This window comes from Rhinolophus sinicus, chromosome 15 (assembly GCF_057876585.1).
Source record: "Rhinolophus sinicus isolate RSI-liver-muscle chromosome 15, RSI-T2T, whole genome shotgun sequence".
NCBI classification, from domain to species: Eukaryota; Metazoa; Chordata; class Mammalia; order Chiroptera; family Rhinolophidae; genus Rhinolophus; species Rhinolophus sinicus.
The window spans coordinates 22,669,206-22,691,945 of NC_142515.1; the positions used below are offsets into that span (position 1 = coordinate 22,669,206).

At 40.9% G+C, this 22,740-nt stretch overlaps 1 protein-coding gene across 3 annotated transcripts in view; it reads left to right on the forward strand.

Moving 5' to 3' along the window:
• ARMH3 (armadillo like helical domain containing 3) overlaps window positions 1–22,740 on the forward strand; it is a 143,042-nt gene that overhangs the window by 30,073 nt on the left and 90,229 nt on the right. For all 3 annotated transcript variants that reach the window (XR_002136765.3, XM_019724983.3, XM_088791876.1), the window contains exons 11-19: window positions 182–242; window positions 3,603–3,649; window positions 4,165–4,240; window positions 5,994–6,087; window positions 9,274–9,375; window positions 14,389–14,447; window positions 16,411–16,476; window positions 17,339–17,408; window positions 18,485–18,545. Coding sequence is in view for 2 of the 3 variants with exons in the window: in XM_019724983.3 (XP_019580542.1) it covers window positions 182–242; window positions 3,603–3,649; window positions 4,165–4,240; window positions 5,994–6,087; window positions 9,274–9,375; window positions 14,389–14,447; window positions 16,411–16,476; window positions 17,339–17,408; window positions 18,485–18,545 (636 nt within the window). In the remaining variant the exon portion in view is untranslated. The remainder of the gene's footprint in view (window positions 1–181; window positions 243–3,602; window positions 3,650–4,164; window positions 4,241–5,993; window positions 6,088–9,273; window positions 9,376–14,388; window positions 14,448–16,410; window positions 16,477–17,338; window positions 17,409–18,484; window positions 18,546–22,740) is intronic.

Consider the following 22,740-nt stretch of genomic DNA (forward strand, 5'->3'; position numbering starts at 1 on the left):
CCTCAAGAGCAGATGTGTGCCTCTTAGCTTGCAGGGGAAACTGCAGTGGCTAGACTGTCCATGCTTTTGTTTTCTGGAGTCAGAGAATTGTACAAGTGTCCTGCCCGATTACCTAGAATGCCAAGGATGAAGACATACTTGATAAATGATGCTCAAGTTGAATGTAGCTATTTTTGTGCAGGCAGTATAAAGACAAGGAAGAAGAGCACCAGAGCGGGTTTTTCTCTGCTTTAACAAATATGGTAAGTCCTCTTGTTTCTTTCTCACCTGCTCAGAAATGTAAGCGGTCTGCAGAGGTAGACACATCTGGACTCAGAAGTTCAGATGTTTGAGGTGATGGCATGATGAAGGAGGCTGCTCAGAGCAGGTTTTTTTTTTGTACACAGTTTGTGTGTGTGTGTGTGTGTGTGTGTGTGTGTGTGTGTGTGCTTTAACAGGACTTTATTGGGGAACAGTGTGTACTTCCAGGACTTTTTCTTTTTTTTCCAAGTCAAGTTGTCCTTTCAATCTCAGTTGTGAGAATGCCGTTTAGCTTCAAGTTGTTGTCCTTTCAGTCTTAGTTGTGGAGGGCGCAGCTCAGTTCCAGGTCCAGTTGCCGTTTTCTAGTTGCAGGGGGCACAACCCACCATCCCTTGTTGGGAGTGGAACTAGCAACCTTGTGGTTGAGAGGATGCGCTCCAACCAACTGAGCCATCCGAGAGCTCAGCGGCAGCTCAGCTCAAGGCAACGTGTTCAATCTTAGTTGCAGGGGGTGGAGCCCACCATCCCTTGCAGGACTTAAGGAATTGAACTGGCAACCTTGTGGTTGAGAGCCCACTAGCCCATGTGGGAATTGAACTGGCAGCCTTTGGAGTTAGTAGCCCAGAGCTCCAACCGCCTGAGCCACTGGGCTGGCCCAGAGCAGGTTTTTTTGAAAGCTGTATATCTTTTAGTGATTTCTAAACCTAAGTGAGATAGGGGAAAGGAGAGCTTGGCTTTCTCTGGGGCAGATTTCTTTCCCCCCAAAATTAATTAATTCAGTTTTTAAAGGCTATAACGAATGTACATAAGCCAGACTTTTGCTTTCTAAAGAGTTGGCTCTGTTTGAGGACTTGACCCTCAGGAACACAGAATAGGAGGATTTAGATCTAAATCCAACCCTGCGTGTGCCTTGGCTATCTGCTATGGCCACTTGGTCCCTCATAGCTGGTCCTGGAGTCGAGGGATTGGTGCAGTGGATATGAGCCACTCCTCTAAGGGCCAAGAGGTCCATGGTCTAGGAAAGTGATTGGTCCAGTTTGCAAGACTGCTGCGCAAGGTTAGCATTATAGGCATTTTGGGCCAGATAATCTGGGACTGATTTTTTTGTTTGTTTTGTTTTTGCAACTTTTAGTTATATATGTATATTTAATTTATTGGGGTGACAATTGTTAGTAAAATTACATAGATTTCAGGTGTACAATTCTGTATCACATCATCTATAAATCCCACTGTGTGTTCACCACCCAGAGTCAGTTCTCCTTCCATCACTATATATTTGATCCTCCTTACCCTCATCTCCTGCCCCCCACCCCCCTGGGACTGATTTTTAAGAGATAAGTCTAGCAGGTCTTAAAATCTAGGCAGATTCAGAAAAATCTTTCTTCTCCAGCGTTAGTATTCAAGTAATCAGCCCCAGGGCAAGACAATTTTTTATTTTTTTTAATTAGCGTTTATTAGCTCTTTCTGGTTATAGAACTATTTGCTAATTGAAGGAAATTTGGAAAACAAGGAAAAGTTAAAAGAGAAAAATTCATCCATAATCTCATAATTCAGAAATAACTTCTGTTAAGATGTTGGTGTGTTTACTTCTAAGTCTCGTTTGTATCCAGGAAGACACACACAGATATACCCACACGCACATGTGTGGTTTTGTATCCTGCTTGTTTAATTCCCTATCATGCCCATCGTGAACATTTCTCCATGTCATTAAAATTCTTTAAATATTTCATTTTTAATGATTGTTTAAAACCTGTGGGGTTTCTTAAAGTTGTCGGCCGTGTGAGGCCTGTCCTATATATACCTGGGGCATATCTATCCCTCACTCGGGGCTCCTGCCCACTCCTGAACAGTGTAAATGTGTTCCTGGATCCTTGAGGCCGAGGCAGTCCTGGCCCCAGTGAGACAGGCAACAACCTTGGCTGGCAGCTCTGGGCCAAGCACACACAGCTCCAGTCTTGCCTAAACCCTTGTGACAGTTCCCTCATCTGTGAAGGGGATTCTCGCACCTACCTCCTAGGGCTTTGATAAGGATTAAACGAAGCCCCTGGAACCCAGAAGGCTACAATTATGCAGGCCAAACTATGCTTCAATCAGCTATTTTATTTCAAAGTCTGCCTTTCACACTCTGAGTGTTTCCTAATAAGTGATGTCTGTTGGAACCATCTGGGAATCTCTTAAAGCTGCTGATGCTCCCACCCTGAGACATTCAGATTTGGGGTACCGACTGCAACCTGGGCAAAGCTTCCGGGTGATTATAACATGCAGCAAAATTTGGAAACCACTGCCCCAAAACTATCCCCATTCTAGGCAGCAGTCATTGATGCCTGAAATTCTAAAGCCAATCCTTCTAGTTTTGTCGCTGAGTCTTGTTCAATGCCAATACCCTTGAGCAGGGCATGACAACCTTTAAGTTCATTGTAAGAAACAGCCATCTCTCTGCCCCCGCACAGGGAAATTTTCCCCCCTCCAATGCCTATGCATTTTTCCCTTTCTTTTTTCTGAGAGCTGACCCTCAGGAGGGACTTGATAAGCTCTTTAACTCTGAAGCATAAAATAAGTCTCTCAGAGGTCAGAGCAGTATGAGCGCTGTATTGGTGCTTGGTTAAATGAATTAGATGTAATTATATTGCTCAGGGATCTTTGTCTTTTGGCCAAGAGGAAAAAGTTTTGTACCAAACAAACGAAGCTCCAGCTGCATAGTTTTGGACATCAGTGAGCAGGTGGAAAGGGACTTTTAGGGGGATGGGCATCTTTCTCAGTGCCTCTGATTCACACATATTGGAAGCAACCTACTTTACGTACTTATTCAGCGGCCCTGCCTGGGATAACAGGCTAAAGATTTTGTGATCTGAAAGGTGGACAATAGGTCCACCTTCTGTGATTACTTCAAATGTCTCACAGAGACATTTCTGGTCTAAAACCCAAATATTCCCCCAAAGACAGATCTGTGTTGGATAAAATCAGCCTGCTTTCTGTGATGTTCTATGTGAATTAGTTTTTGATTTCAAATAAGCAACTTCCAGGAAAGATGGAGAGCGATGACGATGTCCAGGTTACCCTTTACTCGCTGTCAGTGGTTACTAAACTTACAGCTTGGAAAGGAGAACTGGACAAAAGTACTAGGATTGTTTTTAAGTCCCTTTCAGGAAAGACAATTTAGTGGACTTCTCATTTCATTTCTTACTTATGATTCTTTTAAGATCTTCAAAGTGGGCTGGTTTTGCTGGGTATGACTGGTGGGCTAGAGTTCCAAGTTCCTTTGGGCTGCAAGCCGCTTGTTTTTTCCCTGATTGCTTCCTAGGCAGAGCTGCTCTTGCATTTTTTTTCTGCTGTAAGTCTGCAGTTCCCCTTTTCTTCCACAGGTGGGCAGCATGTTCATAGCAGATGCCCATGAGAAAATCTCAGTACAGTAAGTGCCTGACATTCTTTGTGCAGTGACTTGTACTTTAGTTTGGGTTCTCTGACTGGCTAGGAGAATGTGAAACGTTACCTCCTGCTAATCATTTACAGATTCAAACTGTTTTGGTGATTTATCACATGTTTCTTGGGCTTTAAACAATAATGGACCCTTAGAAACCTCTACTTTGGTGCCGTGTATTGAGCCCCAAGAAGGTGAAAAACGGTACCCAGCTCTCTGTAATGAAATGAAAGTGGACTGGGTATCTGAGCCAGTTAAAGACTTAACTGGATTGGGGTGGAAAAGTGAGAGTGAAAATAGTGAATGAAGTAGATAAGAACCAAGGAATTAAAGTCCCTTTACTCCTTCCTCTTTGCCTGTATATCCTTTGCATAAGGAAAGGTAAGAAAGGGAGCGTTAGAAACTCAGAGGGATTGATGAAGAGCTGGGATGAAATCTTATCTTGATGGTCATGTTGTTTTAACTCCACTGTAAGAGCCTCTTCAGTTTGTTCTCTTTTTCTTTAGAACCAATGAGGCCATCCTTCTGGCTCTTTATGAAGCTGTTCATTTAAATCGCAACTTCATCACAGTGTTAGCCCAGGTTGGTTATATTAAAAACTCCAATCCTTTTTCTCCCTGAAGTTCGTTCAGATTCACTCCATTGAAAAGCCCTTCTGGCTTTGCCTGTTAACGCCCTGCTTTGCATTGGTAAGTGGTTTGCAATAGTTATCTTTGCTTCATGCTGTCCTCAAATATGTATGTTTCCATCTGGTGCAGAAGTAAGTCTGATAACATGCAAAGTTAATGGTTTTGACCTGTTTGCTGGTTCTGTTAACCCAAATAAATTGAGATTACTTCATTTGGCTCACTGGAAATCCCTCCATATTATCTACCCACATGGATTTTTATATCAGGCTTTCTAAACCACTGTGGAATTACAACCATAGATAAAATAGGCCAAGTCACTTATCTTATTATCTCACTGATTTCCAGAGAACAAAAGTAAAAAATATCCTGTCCAACATCAGGTTAGCTGTTAACAGAAGAAATGGTCTACAAATACTGAAAGCAGAGACAATCAAGTGCTGGGTCATTTGCCTAAGGCAGGGGTGTCCAAACTTTTTTCAACGTTTTTTACCAAGGGCCGTATGCCGTAAAATACACAAACAGCCGGGCCACTCACTCGAGGTGAAGTACATATTGCCTCACATGGTTTATTTAAGTAAACTAAATATATTTGTGGAATTTGCTGCGGGCCAATTAAAAATGGATTGCTGGCCCCAGTTGGTCCGCGGGCCACAGTTTCCCTGGCCCAAGGGATAGCCTCAGTACTTTGTACAGAAGGGGACTAAAATCCACTGAGAACTCCAGAGCTGTCCATGAAAGCTGTCCTCAAAATTTGATAAAGTGTTTTTATTTTAAAGCAGACTATTTAAAATATGTATGAGGTTTCTTTTAAAGGAAAGTTTGCTTATGCTTTTTTCTCAAAGGGCAGATGTGTATGGGATCCTCTGATTGAGTTTAACAAAAAAAAATGCCATGCTTAAAACGCAGTGTGCTGGTTTGGACTCTGCCTAGGACACTTATCATTTTTCACGACTGATAACATAAGAGATTTTCTTTACCTTTCTGACTGTGTTCCTTGTCTGCTCTCTGAATTCTGTAACTGATATAAAGGAAGGTGAAAGGCTTGAGGAGAAGGGAGCAGCTGCCACTGGACTTATTTCTAAAAAGCTGATGTGGCAGGGATGGCTAAGGAAGGGCAGGGACAGAGGAGTCATCTGTTTCGGTCCCTAGTGGGGATCTCCCCCATGTCTTCACCTCCCCACCCCACACACTCTTGTTTGCTGTGAAACAGGAAGGCTGCCATCTGCATAGCTCTTTCTATAGTACTTGTTATCCCCTTGGCTCACCTGCATTTTTTATCAACAACGTATGTGGTCATACGTATTTGGTCAGAAGAGTCTATAGATGTATTTAGATGTGATGAGAGTAGTAGATTTTAGATGTGATGAGAGTAGTCCCTTCCTGGGTTCAGATAGGACTGCAAAGGCCCCCTCCCCCCATTTTTTGTAGAATAATCCTGTGTATTTGTTTACTCCAGTTTTTTGTTTGGTTCTGTAGAAATACTTATATAATGGGAACTTAGCTGTTTAAAAAAAACTAGCTCACAGAGCTTCTCATTGGAGTTTAGCAGGCATCAGCAGCAATCAGGTAGTCATGAGCACTAAATGTAGCAGCAGTCTCTCCTCAGTGAGCTTTCTGCGTGTGAGGCCAGGAATACAGAAGGGGCATGAAGCACAGGGTCCTCGGAACTGGATTTTCTATTTTCTTACCCTGGTGTTGTCTTGCAGAGTCATCCAGAAATGGGCCTGGTAACAACCCCTGTCAGTCCTGCTCCTACAGCCCCTGCCACACCACTTGGGACCACACCACCCTCCTCTGATGGTAAGCCCAGCACCTCTTCTGTTTTCTTGAGTAATAAATCATCGTTCAGGGTGAGTGAGCATAGCTGTGTTGAACAAGGAACACAGTTGTTTATTCTTTCACTGAAGAAATTGTCTGAAATACTGTCCTTCCGGACTCCTGAAGCTCCAAAAAAAACCCAGTGCCTTTCTCTGTGCAAGAAGCTCCATGACTCCAGCCTGTCCGCCTCAGGCAATGGCTGTAGAATCATGGAGTGCTAGTCCTGAAAGGGACCTTAGAGGTCAGCGATGCCTGTCCTGCCAAACCCTCAGGGGGCTGGGGAGGCTCCGATGAGCTATTTTATGAATATCTCACGGAGATAAATGGGAAATAGTAATGTTGTCTCATGTTACCATTTGATAAATGAGAGAATTGAGGCCAGAGAAATAAGTACTTTGCCTAAGGTTAGTGAGAGTTGAGACTAAGAACCAAGACGGGGATCAGGGTGGGGACCATGTCTATTTTTTTTCCACTACTGTCTGCCTGGCATAGTGCCTGGCATGGTCATTGCTTAGTAAATATATGTTGAATAATGAATGAGAAAGTTACTCTGGGATTTACTCACTGTTCTGTGTCTGCTCGCCACTACCAGTTAGAAAATGACAAGTGTGAGTGTACTGTAATCAGGAGTTTGGTGGGTATTTAAGACTTCGTTCCCTGAAAAATAACAAAAAATATTTTTCCACTTTATAAATGTCATGACTGGAACTTAATAAAAAGGTAACAGAAAGGAAATTATGAATTTTGCCCAATAAACTTTGTGTCACCTGCATTGGTTCTAGTGTAAGCTGAGTGTGTTTGTGGACAACCTTAACCAAGAAATAATCTTCATTAATACTTGATGTTTTGCCTCAAATGTTGACCTCATTTAGGGTAACGACGTACAGGAAATCTGACTTTGATCCTTTCTTTGTACCTCCCTGTCTGTATGTGAAGTTACCTTCTTTGATCTGTTTTCTCTCCCTTCAATTTTCATGTCACACTTGTGGCAGCAGCATTTCAAAGTAGTACAAGCAGTATGGGTACAGATGCATGACAGGGAGGTGCCATTGATATTCAAATGTACGGTAGCCAATTGGATCTGTTTAAAATTGAAAGCCGAATTCCAAAATATTTTAATGAGAAGGAGCAGATAGTGAGGATTGCCGGCTTGTGTCTACTTATTCTGGTTACTGTGTAATCCAGTGGAAATACTGTTCTTTTTAAGGATGAAGCCTGCCTGGTTACCATGGATACCAATAGCCATAGATATACATATATACACACACACATATCTGAGTTCCATGTGGGGCTGTGCTTTGGATGCTTCAGAGAACTGCCCTTTAAACTGTTCATTGTGAACACTTCTACCCACACACTTGATTATGCAATGGCAGGATTTGTGCTTACCTACAACTAGTGAGCTTTTCTTTCTTCTAGTGGGAAGATAGAGTTAGCCCACTTTCAAATGACTGTCTCCCTTGACAAAGGCTGCTGGGAAGAATTATGAAGCCAAAGATCAAGGAATAACTTCCTTAGGCAGGAGATTTTAATTGTGAGGGATTTTATTATCTCCTATTTTGTTCTTTCGCCTCTCTCCTAACTCATTTGCTTTCTGTAGGGGTCCTAAATATCATAACCTTGTTTTCAGGTTCTGGTTTTTAATTATAGTGGTGTTCAGCAGCTCAGTTATATTTAAAGGTATGTCACTGGAGCCATTATTTTTAAAAGCTAGCAGTTTAGCTGTAACATTTGTTCTCAGCTCAGACTTGACATTTGACAACTCAGCCTTGGCATGAGAGGACTTTCTGGTAAACTAAAAATATATATACTTCTATATTCCTTCATATTATATAAGACAGTTTTCTAGTTACTGTTGCACATGAGTGGGGAAAAAAGTCCCACTTACCAGTTAGATGCCTCTCTGTATTGGATAAAGGAGTGATTATGGGCTCTGAGTTTCAAAATATGATGTAGTTTGAAATGACAGTCTCAGGCCATTTACCTATAACATGAATTAAGACCTGTTAGTATTTCAGCATAAAAATGTATTTATCTTTTGTTAGTTCTTGAGGATGAAACTGTGTGAAAACAGCCAAGGAAGGGTTGGGCATGCTAATTTCTTCTCACAAGGCTTTTTGCTGTGCTTGCTGTGTATTATAGATCCATAACATGCAAATGTTTTCCATTGTTAATAAATGTTCTCTAAGTACATTGTAGTAACTCCAGAGGGATCCATTATGGTATGAATACATATTATGAATAATATCCCAAACTCAGCTGAGTCTTTATGGGTTGGAATACAGCATAAAGCTGTAGATTCTTTAGCTTATCTGGGCCACGATGAGCCTCTTTTTGCTTATATATTGTGTCTTAGACAGTGCAAAAGCACTTAACAAGATAGGTATAAGTCTAATTTAGTCTTAGAAACTTGGGAACTCTCCATAAGAGATTTCTGTATGGGTTAGCCCTGGTCTGGTCTCTCAAGTGTTCACTGGGTCTGTGGCTCAGAGAGCGGGGGCCGTGGTGGGGTAGTTTCTCTCGGACACAGGGAGCAGCTGGGTGTATCAACCTCAGTTCCCAGGATGTCCTAATCAATAATGTCCACCTATTTTCAGTCTGGTATTCCTCTTTAGGTTTCCTTTCACGGAGGGTAAGGGATTAAGGAGTAGAATTTAAATGTAGTTCTGCCTTAACTTTTTTCCCCTTCCTGGATTGTTTCCAGGCTAAAGTCTTATTCTCAAAATTGAGCAAGATTTCTCCTTATTAGGAATGAATTGTCATTTATTTTAAGCAGGAGACTCATCAAAGCAAGGCTCATTTATATTCAGTACAGATCTTTGCTGTAGGTACAAATCAAAGTGCCTTTAAGAAGGGCCCTGAACCCTTGTAGGTTACTTGGAGCTAGAAGTAGAATCAAAATACCCTTTTTAGGATGTTGGGGGAAAAAGCTCTGTTCCTGGTGACTGGTCCTCCTAGATATGAGAGAAGGGCATTAGGCTTAATCTTGGGAATAGGAAGAGCTCTAGAGGCCTCGGAAGACTAGGTAAAGGTTTTATGATAAGCACTTGGTCCTCCCTCTGTTGTAGGTAAAGCTTCTTTAGTGATTTTCTTGCCTGCTCGCAAATTGGCTCTGTCATAGAAGTGTTAGTTAGTATAGGCTAATTGCATTTTATTGTTCTGTTGCAGTTATAAGTTCTGTGGAACTCCCATTGGATGCTGATGTACAGACCAGTAATCTACTGATAACCTTCTTAAAGTATAGCTCGATTGTTATGCAGGACACAAAAGGTAAGGCATGCTACTTTGGGGGTTCAGGAAGCAAGAGGTGTAGCAGGTAGCTGCTGAGCTAGAATCAAGAAGTGACATTAATACTTTGAAGCTCTGACAAGATGAACCATTGGGGCCTCCTGTGCAAGGTGATGGTCCTGATTACTGGAAAACAGTGATTCCTTGTTGCCAGATGGCAGTTAGGTGGTGTTGGGAAAACCTGGAGCTGGAGGGGGAGTGCTCTGAAATAGAACAGGATGAAAAATGGTCTCTACAGAAACGAGCAAGTCGTCTTAGCAGATTTTGGTAAGTAGCTCCAAACTCTTTTGTGTGGGAAGTAGGGGGAGTAGCACGCTTTAGGGAATTCCCTTTTGAGGACAAGAACTGAAAGCATCGGCTTGTGGTGAGACTTAGAGGACTGTTGTATGGAGTACAGTGGAAAAGGTGAGATTCAGGGGACTGTTCCTTAACACTTAAAATATAAAACAGAGGTGTCAGTAACACCCCAGAAATGCAGAGTCGAAGGTGGGAGAAACAGCGGTGTTGGAAAAGTTTGAATTTATACGTCTGGTTACCTGCTCTTCCTGTTTATGATTTTTCTGTGATCTTTTAGTTAATTGGTGATAGGGTAGTAAAATACTTGGGCTGAGAGTGAGAAGGAATTGGAAAGAAATCCAGCAAATTTTGTTCAGTATATCTCTGTGTATCTGTTTTGGTTTTTTAACTCAATTTTTTCTTTATATTGGATTTATGAGTGTTCACAATATTTATTTATTTCTATAGCTTTTTTATTGTGGTAAAATATACATAACATATAACTTACCGTTTTAACCATTTTTAAGTGTACAGTTCAGTAGCATTAAGTACATTTATATTGTTGTGCAACCATTACCACCCTCTCCTGAACTCTTTTTCATCTTGCAAAACTGAAACTCTGTCCTCATTAGATACTAACTTCCCATTTTCCACATGCCCCCTCCCTTCAGCCCTTGGCACCCACTATTCTTTCTGTCTCTATGAATTTGACTACTCTAGGGACCTCATATAAGTGGACTATATCCCAGTTTTAAGATTCTCTGGAAATAAACCTGTTTAGGTAGCATTTTTCCTCCAATTTTTTAAAGTGAAAAAATTCCAATATACAGAGAAGTTGAAAGGATTATACAGTGATCACTCATATACCCATGAACATTTTGCCAGATTCGGTTTGTCTTTAAATTTCTTTGTGTGTGAGTGTTATTTTGGCTGAATCATTTTAAAGTAAGTTGCAGACATCGTCCTACTTCACACCTTAAGTACTTTGGCACGTATCTCAAAATTAAAGACATTTTCTGAGATAGCCATTATTATAGCTAAGAAAATCAACAATCATTCTCTAATATCATGGAATATTCAGTCCATATTTAATTTTTCCCAGTTGTCCAAAAAATGTTTTTCATAACTGATAGTTTGGTGTGTTTTTTTTAATTACACCTAGCATTTTAATTAACATTTTATTTGGTACCTTATAGGTTGATCCAGTGTGCTTCTCCCATTTAGCAGAATTTTTTTTTATCGTAATTACCAAAGTAATTGGAATAGTATTTGTTAAAAAATTAAAGCATTCTAGCAATGGTTAACTTACAAAGCGAAATTCCTTTGGAATTAAGCTCTTTAGAGTTAATCATTCTTAACAATTTGGGGTATATTCTTTCTTTATAAGCCTTCCTTATAAGAATCTTTAAATCCTATTTTAGGAACCAACTGTTCTCTACTCAGTAATTGAAGTTTGGGTCCATGGATAATCTTCAGATTCCCAGATAACAAAAAAAAACAGTTTCATTACAGAAGAAAAATTGCTAAAATACTATTGCCTTTGCCACTGTACTTTCCATGAGGAGAGACTAATGTTTTTATGAGGTGGTTTAAGATTCCCTCAGGCAAAAAGTATACTTTAGAAGGCTCTGATTTGCCAAGTGGGCTGGGCAGGTTTCTGGTATGAGGGTTTTCAGGAATCCCAGAATGGAGCTAAAAGGCTGCATAAGAGAGTAAGACCAGGATTTAGGGGCTTTTGGAGTGAGAAGGAAACATTGGTAGACAGAGATAGAGAGCTAAAAGATAAATATGGGAAATGAAGAATTGTCAGAGTTAAAAGGAGCCTGGGTAGGCAGAATCTAAATCCTGTTATACTCAGAAATACTGCATTAGCTCTTGGAGAATCCCGCTTTACGAGCTTAGGCTTTTTTCTTTTGTTAGGCCTTGTGAATTTGCTCGTTCAAGAGAGAGATACTACCGTGTTTCCCTGAATATAAGACCTAGCCGGACCATCAGCTCTAATGCATCTTTTGGAGCAAAAATTAATATAATTTATTAATTATACTATATTTTAGTATAATTTTACTGTAAGACTGGGTCTTATATAAGACCGGGTCTTTTTTTTCTCCCCCTTCTTTCACTGGCCCAAGACTGGGTATAATATAATGTAATGTGATGTGATGTAACAAAATATACTATAATATATAACATAATATAATATACTGGGTCTTATATTACTTTTTGCTCCAAAAGGTGCATTAGAGCTGATTGTCCTGCTGGGTTTTGTTTTCAGGGAAACACGGTAGTAGTCCATGTTATGAACTCCTAACACAGCAGTTCATTGGGAGCTGCAGAGATGGTGAACCTCTGAGACTTGGCAAGTGAGATAAGGCAGGGAAGGATAACAAGACTCTATGTATTAGTGTTTCCATTGTTTGTCCCTATGGAAAGGGGTAGTAACCCTTTCCTTTCTCTCAACGTATTGCAGCAACCACAGAAGAGAGAAACTGTGTAGATGTGACCATAAAAATGATCTTTTAGCTTTGTTTGATAGAACACAGTGAATTGAGACCCTTGGAACTCATTTCTGGTTTAATGATTCTATAAACCTCTTTGTCCTGGTCATTTTGCCATCCATAGAATGGAAGGTAAAATTGAGGGCAGATTAATTGCATGTGGGTTGCCTCAGGCTGTCTCTCTAAGTACAAGCTGGGTTAGGTCTTTGCCAACAGGCAGCCTAAATATGACAGGGGGCAAGGTTAGGTATACTGAAGTGTTAATTTCAAAAATGGCTCCTGTGTGGATGCACTGGCCTGGCTTTCTTCCTGTCTCTTAAGCCCTTGACCTTCTGCATGCCCTGGCTAACAGGAGCTCGTATGTTTTGAGGAGCAATAGAAGCCACTTTTTCTGGCTTTGCTCCCCGCTTCCCCAAGATATTATCTCTTTCTTCTTTATTATCTATCATTTGATATCTATAAAATATACTTTTAATACATATGACTGTTGTTATAAAGTTTATAATAACAGCTTAAGTTGTAAAGTATTATAGAAAAATGAACATATGTGAACCTACCACCCAACTTGAGGAATTATTAACGCTGTTGAAGCTACCTGTGGGTCCCCTCCCGGCGCTCCTCTCCTCTCAATCTCTAGAATTTTGTGTTTATCATTCCCTTGACTTGGCTCTGTTTTCAAAGCCGTTTTTCCTGAGATTCTTCTGACATGAGTGTTGTAACCTTAAAGGGGTATCTGCTCAACCTTTAAAGTAGGTATTAGGCAAAAAATGTTTTAAAATATATGTATATCTCTACAAGACTTCATGTTGATTCAGCAAAATCTTAACTGTTGTGATATCCGGTGGTATGATTAAACCTGGCTTTTATGGTCCTTTTCTGAATTAAAAAATGTTTATAAGGAAATATGCCTTATTTTTGCATTCAGAAACATTTTTTTTTTTTAAGTGGAGAGAGAGCTGCAGGCTGTTCTGTGGGAGTTGCTCATCGCTTCTGGGGGAAGGGCAGAGAGTGCCAAGAAACTGACCAGAGAAACTGTGACCAGAGGTCCATGTAGAAGAGTCTCCTGAATCTAGATTTGCATAGGCAGGGGCTCTTCTCTTCTGGCTGCCTAGGGGCTCTAGTTAAGCTGTGGGGAATGTCAGCTAGGGAGTACCATCATCACTCTTTTCACACTGCCTATCTCTGAGGAGAGGTAAATGTATTTCTGGACTATAACCCCCATGATGCTTTCTAATTGTCTGGTTTTAGATGATAGACTCCATCTTTGAGGAAGTAGCAGGTTAATGTCAGGGTGAGAACTATTAGCTCACTTCTGCAGCACTGTCTCCAGAATGGACTTCAATCTGGGTCCTGTCAAAGCTAATTTGAAACATCATAAGCCATTCGTCTGTTTTAGATAAGCTGGTATGACTCTCTTCTTACCTCCATTTCACCCTCTCACCCACAAAGATCCTGGGAAGTAAATAAGCTTTGATGGTTGTGATAATTGGTGGTGATGGAGTAGCTAGCTCTTTCTTAGTCATTTGTGTGGGCTTAGAGCCCTGCTATCCAGGTTGCCACGTTCTTTTTCAGTAATAGAATGTGAGTTCTGGGAGACAAAGGACCTTTGCTTATTTCAGTGCTGTATCTCTAGTGCACAGTGTGGTACCTGCTACATAGTCCTAAGTAAGTATTTTAGAGTGAATAACTTTGTCAGGAAGAAAAATGATCAAGACGTCACAGCTTTCTTTTTCATAAATAATATACACAGTGCAAGGAGAAGCGTGGGCTGGACCCTGGTCTCTAGTTAACTTCTTTCTGATTCCACTGCCAATTTGCTATGAATAGTTATAAAACCTCTAGATTTTGTGGTAGGTGGGCATAGATGGTAGTGCTTATAGCTGGTGGGTGGGGAGTGGTTGGAAAGGGAATGGACCTGACTGTTCAGAAGCAAAGGGCATGGCTCTGATTTGGGCCATGACAGTAGAACCATTACAATAATTAGATGGCTCTTAAGAAGGTGGTTAGCTGTCCATTGGGGTACCAGAATATTTTAGAAAAAAAATCTTCTGAGGAATTGTTTTACTTAAGAGAAAAATCAGGAATTACTCTAGTAAAACCTCAATTTTCATTCATGAATTTGATGGGGAAAGTGTGAATATTCTTTTTGATGCTACACATCTTTATTATTTATAGTAATGTGGTCTGGATGATTTAGAGAGAAGGGTTTACTTTTATTTTACAGATGAGCACCGGCTTCACAGTGGCAAACTCTGTCTGATCATCCTCACGTGTATTGCAGAGGTAGGTCTCACCAGTCTTCTTTTATTAGCTCATTTTTTACAAAGTGCTATCTTTTTCTGCCCTTCTTGCCCAGTTCCTGACTTTTAGGGTTCTAAAGCGTTGGAGAGAAAAATTGCCCTCTTTGTATTGTCTGTCTACTGCTAGAATGTAAGCTTTGAGAGCAGGTATTTTGTCTCCTTCACCAGTCTATTCTCAGTATCTGGCACATAGTAGAACCTAAATTAGTATTTACTTCATGAATTAATAATGAATTATGATATGATAACTGCTATAGTTGAGAACTGGAATATTCCAGCTCTTAATAGTTTTAAACAAGAGACTTAAGCGTCTATAGAAAAAGTAATCTTGTCCCTTTGAAGCTGCTCATGTTGGGTCTTTTTCCGTTGAGACAAATGAAAAAAGGAGCTCAGGTTTCCTGTAGGGGGCGGTAGAGAGAAAAGCCAGAGAGGGGTAGAAGGTGAGTGAAGTGGGGCTGATTGCAGTTTGCTGAGGAACAAGAGCCCCAGGGGAAAAAAGAAGAGATTCTTCGGCTTTGCAAGGAGGTATAATACTTTTGTTGGATTAATTAGGCCTCGTCTCACCCGGGATCTTGGTCTGGCAGAACGTGAGTCAATTTAGAGCTCAATTTGTAGCTTCAACCTCCCTCTTTATTAGTCCTTATTCTGATCTTTTTTCTCTTAAGAAAACAGGAAAGGTGGTCCACGTGGAGCAGTGATCTTTCTCAGTCTTTCCCTTTATGTTCTCTGTGAAAAAAAAAATGACCTACATTTCACCACGTTAGGGGTAGCTGGTTATGGAAGAGCTGCTTATTATAATAGCAGTGGGCCTAGAGTAATTGCTTTTCAAAAATCTTTCTAAGAAAATCTTTAAAGGAGTTGTTTTTCACAAATTGTAGCAGTTCTTAGTAATTGGAGTCTGTAGGCATGTCAGATCTTCAGCAAAGGTGTTGGGAAAGGGCCAAGGGATGTTTTATTACTGATCCATGGTGAGAGGTTTTTGATTTTCCATCAGTCTTCAGCAAAGCCAGAGATTGGGTGGCGGGGTGGGTGGGGGGTTCTTGCCTACTTCCGTGCTGCCTGTGTAGCAGTTTTCTTCTGCCGTGCCAAGCCCACTCCTGGTGGAGCACAGACTTTTCTTCTGAATCGGAGATCTCTGTGGAGCCTGCACATATATCCTGCAGCTGCTATGAAAATCTTCAAGCTGTCACAAAGAGAGCAGGCCCCTTGGGCAGATGGGAAGGAGGAGAGAATAGGAAAACATATTCCTCTCCGCATTTGCCTCAAGTCCCTGTGCTGTAATTTTTTGGTTTGTAATTTGCTTAAAGATTATTGACCAGTTAGAGACGCACTGGGAATTACTCCCAAGTAAAATCTCCAAGTAAAATCTCATGGCTTAAGTAGGTTTTGACACAGGCTCATCCCATTAGTTCTCCAACTGGTCCTTGAAAGTAGTTCTTTTTAAAAAAAATTTTTTTAAATTGGGGAATATTGGGGAACAGTGTTTCTCCAGGGCCCCTCAGCTCCAAGTCGTTGTCCTTCAATGTAGTTGTGGAGGGTATAGCTCAGATCCAAGTCCAGTCGTGGTTTTCAATCTTAGTTGCAGGGGGGATAGCCCACCATCCCATGCGGAATTGAGCCGGCAACCTTGTTGTTAAGAGCTTGCCCTCTAACCAATGGAGCCATCTGGCTGCCCCCCCCCCTTTAAAGTGTATTTTTCCCCTGGACCCATGAGCTCCAAGTCAAGTAGTTGTTTCAATCTAGTTGTGGAGGGTGCAGCTCGCAGTGGCCCATGTGGGGATCGAACTGGCAACCTTGTTGTTAAGAGTACTGGCTCTAACCATCTGAGCTAACTGGCTGCCCCAAAAGTAGTTCTTAAAGTCCAAGGATTTGTAGCAAGTTTGATTATAAACTGAGTTAAGTATAGCTCTTTCCTTACTTTTTCTCTGTATTTTTATTTTTCTTAGGATCAGTATGCAAATGCATTTTTGCATGACGACAACATGAATTTTCGAGTAAACTTGCATAGAATGGTAGGTGTGACTTTGGCTTCTTGATTTTCCTTAGAAAATTTTTTGTATGTTGGCAGGATTGGGGAGGATGAAATTATCTTACTTAGAACAAATGTGGGTGGATTATTGTGCTAAAGGGCTCTTGTTTGACTGCTGTTCAACAGACCCATGCCTGTTGTTGGGATTTTTGTGTGTGTCATGGAGCTGTTTCTTACTCAAGAGAGGATGGAAAGATCCACAACCGTATACCTATAGCAGTAGTATTAGAATGTGTCAGTAATATAGATTTCAGCAAGTAGATGGCCTAAGATTTTTATTTTCAAAAATGTAGTGTGATCTTTGATTAGTTAAGACTAGATACTGCTTTGATTTATTCATCTGAATAGTGGGGGAAATAGAATGTGAAGGATCAGGGAATTTCCTGAAACTTGAATGTATGTTCAAAAATATCACATCGAGATTTATATTTGAAACTTACTTTTGTTTTTTGCAACTGCCGCTGTTGCTGTCTTTATACAGTTACCTTCTTCTTTTCTTTTTCTTAATCATTATTTTATCAAAGAAAAATACCAGTATATCTCTTTTGTTGTAATGTCACTTATATAGATAAAATCAAAGTAAAAACAACACCTTTCCCATTGTATAGTATGTTCCCACACCCTTTAGAACTGTTGTCTTGTGGAATTGTGTTTTTGTCACAGACTTGCATTAGTAACTGAGAAGGATTTACAAGTCCTCCCTGCCCCACCCCTCCCCTCCCCCACCACTAGAAAAAGAGAAAGGTAGCATCTCTGTAGTCATGATTTTATTTGCATGAAAAACATGGTGACGAACCATTGGATGTCAATTCATGTGCCTGTTAATTTCATTTGTGTGTGTGAAGCCTATGCGACACAGGAAGAAGGCAGCAGACAAGAACCTTCCCTGCCGTCCTTTAGTATGTGCAGTACTGGGTGAGTATCATCAAAATTGTCATTTTTCTGAGCCAGTGACAGGTTTTCATAGTTAAGATGAAGACTAGATCCTGGCTGATGTACTTCTTCCTCAGAGAAGTTGTTACTAGTTATGTTTCTTTCCTGGCCTAAGAAACCATGTTTTTTGTTGAGTGTGGTAAAGCAGCTCCAGTGAATAGAATGGTCAATTTAAAGGGTGCTCTTGTTCACAGTAAAAGATCTTTCTAAGGAGAAAAAATGGCTAAGTCTAAGCATGATAGATGATTTACATTTGTAAGCTATCTTACTCCTGATCAAGATTTCAAATTCTTTCCTCCCTTTCTTGGTCCAAATTGATGTGTCAGCTGGCCAGGAGGCTTGAAGGTCAAGGTTCAAACATGCAAAACTTCCTCTGAGTAAATTAAGCTGAGATGAGGCTGACAGAGCTGACAGGTAGGGGGCTGTATCTTAGGTAATTTTGTCAGAATGCTGCATCGTCCTCAGGGGAATGATCTGAACTCTTAATACCATTTCACTTGGATATTCAGCCCTAGTTTCTAAATCTACTTGATTTTAGAAACAGTAATTAAGACTATATAATAAACTTCTATTGACCCAAAGCCCACAGACCATTTCAGTCAATATCTGTCAAACTGAGTGTGATAGTGAGATGAGATAGACCGACATGGCTTTAGAGCTGAGTCTCTGGTTACATGGATATGATCCATAATTTCTTCTCTGTTTGCCTCATCACTTGGTTCTCAGAATAATGATTTCCCTCTGGCATTTTGCATTAGTGCCATGGTATGAAGTATCTATAGTGAAATCTCTGTTGTATATGAATTTATTGGCAGGTCAAGGTATTCTTCTGCAAGTAGGAGAGTGAACTCGTTTTCTTTTACTTTACAACTGGCAGGTGGTGAAAAGTGTTGCAAAAAGTGCCTTATATAAAATAAATTTCAGCACATATGAATAAAGATATGGTTAGTGGCTGGCACTCAGCTCGAATGCAAGGTGTACTCAGAAGTTTTTCCAACTTAAAGGCAAGTAATGAATTTTATTCTGATTGATTCAATTTTTCTTCTTTCCCCATTCAGACCTGATGGTAGAATTTATTGTAACGCACATGATGAAGGAGTTTCCTATGGATCTCTATGTGTAAGTACCATGGTTCATTTTATGTGTGCAAATCTGTTTTATAAAATCGAGTGATAGGAAATTTATAGTCAAAATTTCTATGTATATTTCACTTCAGGAAAAACACATTTGTTTGTGGAGAAGTGTCAGGGAGCAAGCATTTTGTGGTCTGGATTTTATACATCTTTCCAGAAGGGGGAAGAAGTACAAACCAAATCACAATTTGGATTCCGCACATACCTTCATTATTACTTGTAGGCCCCTTGCATGAGGAGTAGGGCTGATGCATTTAAGCAGTGATCATGGGTGGCGGTTTTCATCCAAAGGTAGGGAATACCGGCAGACCACTAAGTCATCCCTGGGCTTTGACATTAAAGTAGTCAGCAGTAGTTAGAAGGGAGGGAAAGGCCAGAGAGAGAGAGCTTCTTTGCCTACATTGTCCTAGCAGCCTAGTCGGAACTCTGCCTACTAGGCAGACTATGCATACAGCGACGTGGCTGGGAGATTCCTGCCTCCTGAGGAGATCTGAGTGTCACACAATTCTTTATAACCAGTACAACTAGAGGCAACTGAAAATCATCATATTTTAGTAAAGTTTAAGACTTAAGGCTTTCTCTCTCTTCTGCTGTTTCTGCATTCGTATCTGTAATGTCCAAAACAGCTATGCCACATTAGTGTGATCCCAAGTGTGTATATTATCTTTATTCCTTAAAAAGCATCTGATTGGAGTCTGACTCCCAAATCGGTACCTCCATGTTTTTGACCAAGAGAGCAGTTTGGTATGCAGCAAGCTCATTGTATCTCATTCCAATGCCGGGCCTGGGATCTAGGGAGTGTAAAGGATTTTGCTCAGAATAGATCAGACCTCCAACTTTTTAGACTCCTTGTAGGCTACATAGTCTTGGTTTCCTAGGTCTGAAATAATGATACAAAATTTTGCTTTTAGGTAAATAGCATTTTTCCATATCTTTTTGGTATTGAGAAGTAAGCCTGATCCTTTATTTCAATTCAAAGACCACGAAAAGCTGCTTTTTATATCACTTAGATGAGTTTTCTGCTTGTTTTAGACGGGATCTCTGAACCTCAGTACCTTAGGGATCCGATTTGTTTTGCTAGAGACTATATTTCTAGCTTGATTATCTTGTGTTCTAGTTTTAGGATATGCTATTTATTTTGTAGTATATTATTAAAGTCCCAGTTTTCTCATTTTGCAAGTAAATAAACTTAGGCTCCAGAGATTAAGTGCTTTGCCAAGGTTTATTCTATTAGTAAGCACCACTGCCTGGACTTGAACCCAGATTTTCTTACTGTAAATCCTAGGCTGTTGCTATCCCTTCTCAGGTGTACTAGTTATCTATTGCTATGTAACAAACTACCTCAAAACCTAGTGGTATAAAACAAACATGAATTATCTCACAGTTTCTGTGGTTCAGGAATCCAGGGGCAGATAGCTAGGTAGTTTTGGCATAGGGTTTCTCATGAGGCTGCAGTCAAAGTGCTAGCTGTGGCTGCAGGCATCTGAGGCTCCACTATGGCTGGAGAATGTGCTTCCAAGCTCCCTTACAGGGTCGCTGGAAAACCTCAGTTCCTTGCCACGTGAGCCTCTCCATAGGGTTGCTCGAAATGGCAGCTGCCTTGCCCGGAAACAAGTCATTCAAAGGAGAAAGAAGGAGAATGAGAGTCCAAGATGAAAACCATAGTGTCTTTTAGAACTTAATCTCAAATGACGTACCGTTTCTGTTGGGCACACAGATCAGCCTGATACAGTGTGGGAAGGGACTACACAAGGATGTGAATGGCAGCAGGTGGGGACCACTGGGGGCCATCTTGGCAGGCTGGCTGCCCCAGTTGCACACCTAGTAAGTTTCATCGTCAAGATTCAAACTCAAGTCCCTCTGACTCCAGAGGCTGTACTCTTAAGCACTGCTGTGATAAATGACAGAGGACAGGTCTGTACAGGGTGACTAATGCTGACTGGGGCATCAGAGAAAGTTGCATTTGACCTGAGTCATGAAGAAACAGTAGGAGTTTTCTATGTGGGGGAGGGGTGAGGAACACACCAAGCAGGGGACCAATATGTTCAAAGGCTTAGAGACTTGGAAGAGTGGCATGTTTGGAGAATAGAAAGTAATTCAAGATGATTAGAGTCTCGGGGGTATACGGAGGAAGGATAGGAGAGTAGTAAAAAGGCTGCCTGAGGTTAAGTGGATGATGGGGAGCAGTTGAAGGTGGGGATGACGTGATAAGATTGTGTGTTCAGTACGTAGAATTACAGGTATGTATCTGTCCACCCAAACCATCACATCCCAACTATCGAACGTGGTCGACACTAAATCCTTGAACTCCCTCCTCCCCCTAGTTCCTAACTTTTTGTGTATGGCCTAGCTTTCTCAGTTGTTTTTTCCACCTGCTTCCTCATTGAATGTCCTGAGGTTAGGGAAGATGGAGGAAGATAATGAGGCATCAAGCTGACAGAGGCTAGGCAGAAGGTCCCACCCTCAGGCTGAATTCAGTTTCTTCATTTGTGCCCATGGGCATGTTTCCAGATCTTCCTACCACCCTTCCAGTCCTCTTTTCAGTTTTTGGCATTTGGAGCATCAAGTCCTTTTTAGGTAAACTTATCCGCTCCCTGCTGGGCATCAGGCCAGGTTGTTGCTCTACTTCTCAGTATGTACTGCTTTTCAGCAGCATACAGCAGAACGAGAAGTTGAAAACAAAATGAATCTCTATCACTTCAGATAAGTTTATAATCCTCCTGGTGAAATATGAAGAAATATGGAGTTTGGAAAGATGTAATAATACTCAAAGCCACAATCTGGGTCAGAAATGAAACAATTTTGTATCTGTATACAAATGCTGTAGGTAAAGTAATAATGGAGAAGGTACTTATACAGAGAGAGAGAGAGAGAGAGAGAGAGAGAGAGAGAGAGAGAAATGGGAAAACTCAACCAATTAATTTCCACTGCTGGCTGTACTGCTTGATTCTTGCCACCACCCCCACTGTTGCCATAGGTTTTGGGAGTGAAGGGAAATAGTCTCTGAGGAGAATAAACTCTCTTTTAAGTTACTTTTATATGGAAAACTTGGACTCATTTGTAAGTCAGTCCCAAACCTGTGGGCAGGCACCAAAAGAAAATTCACTTCAGTGGACCCCACAAGAAAATTTCTGATTAAAGTGGAAGTGTCTTGTATTGAAGTACAAAACCATGCATAAAAGAAATGGCCATGGGGAGCGGCCGGTTAGCTCAGTTGGTTAGAGCACGGTGCTCTTAACAAGGTTGCTGGTTCGATCCCCACATGGGCCACTGTGAGCTGCACCCTCCACAACTAGATTGAAACAACCACTTGACTTAGAGCTGATGGGTCCTGTAAAAACACAAATAAATAAAAGTTGAAAAAGAAAAATGCCCCAAGAAGTAGTAAATTTGAAGTTATTCAGCCAGTGTATAATTTTAAAATTATAGCAGTTGTTAAAATTTTCATTCTGTTTGGTAAATTGCGTAAGTTGAGACCATAAGGCCGATGATATCACTTGTTGGGTGGCTGCAGAGCCAGGAACAGAGCCTAGGAATAGTGCAGGAGTGGATATCAATTGCCTTTAACTAGAGGGTGGTGGCAAGCAGCGGTAGGGGCCGTAGGTAGTATCTCACTGCTGCTCCACAGTGGTTCAGTGTTGGGACGGCAGTGCCAAAAGAGCCAGGGTGCAGGGTGTCCAGATCCAGGTCAAGTGAGAAGTGCTGGCGTCCGGGAATGTACTGTGCATGGTGGTCATACATGGGCGGCATCCAGCCACCCTTGCTGGCTGCAACAAAGCTTTCAGCACCAGGGACCCAATGACTATCAATTTAATGGGGAAATTGATAGGAGAGTTTGTATATCACTAAGTTAAATCTTACTTTGAACAAGGGCATCCTGTAGCTAGTGACCACTGCATCAAACAGGAGATCACACCGCATTTGTTGAAAATGAACAAATGATTTGGAAACTTAAGATGATTTACAGTACAATTTATATCTCTTGGTAAGTAGTTTTGGTATAGTTTAGTTTTTAGAGAATAAAAGGTAATTATTTAAAAGTTTTGATGTATTGCTGTATATATTAATTTATATTTCTGTATGGTTTGTAAAATATTTTAACTATCACTCCTGAAGTCTTTTAAGAGAGATCTGTTACATAGTCCTCTCATAAAATCCTATCTGAAAGGCTCCTACCAGCC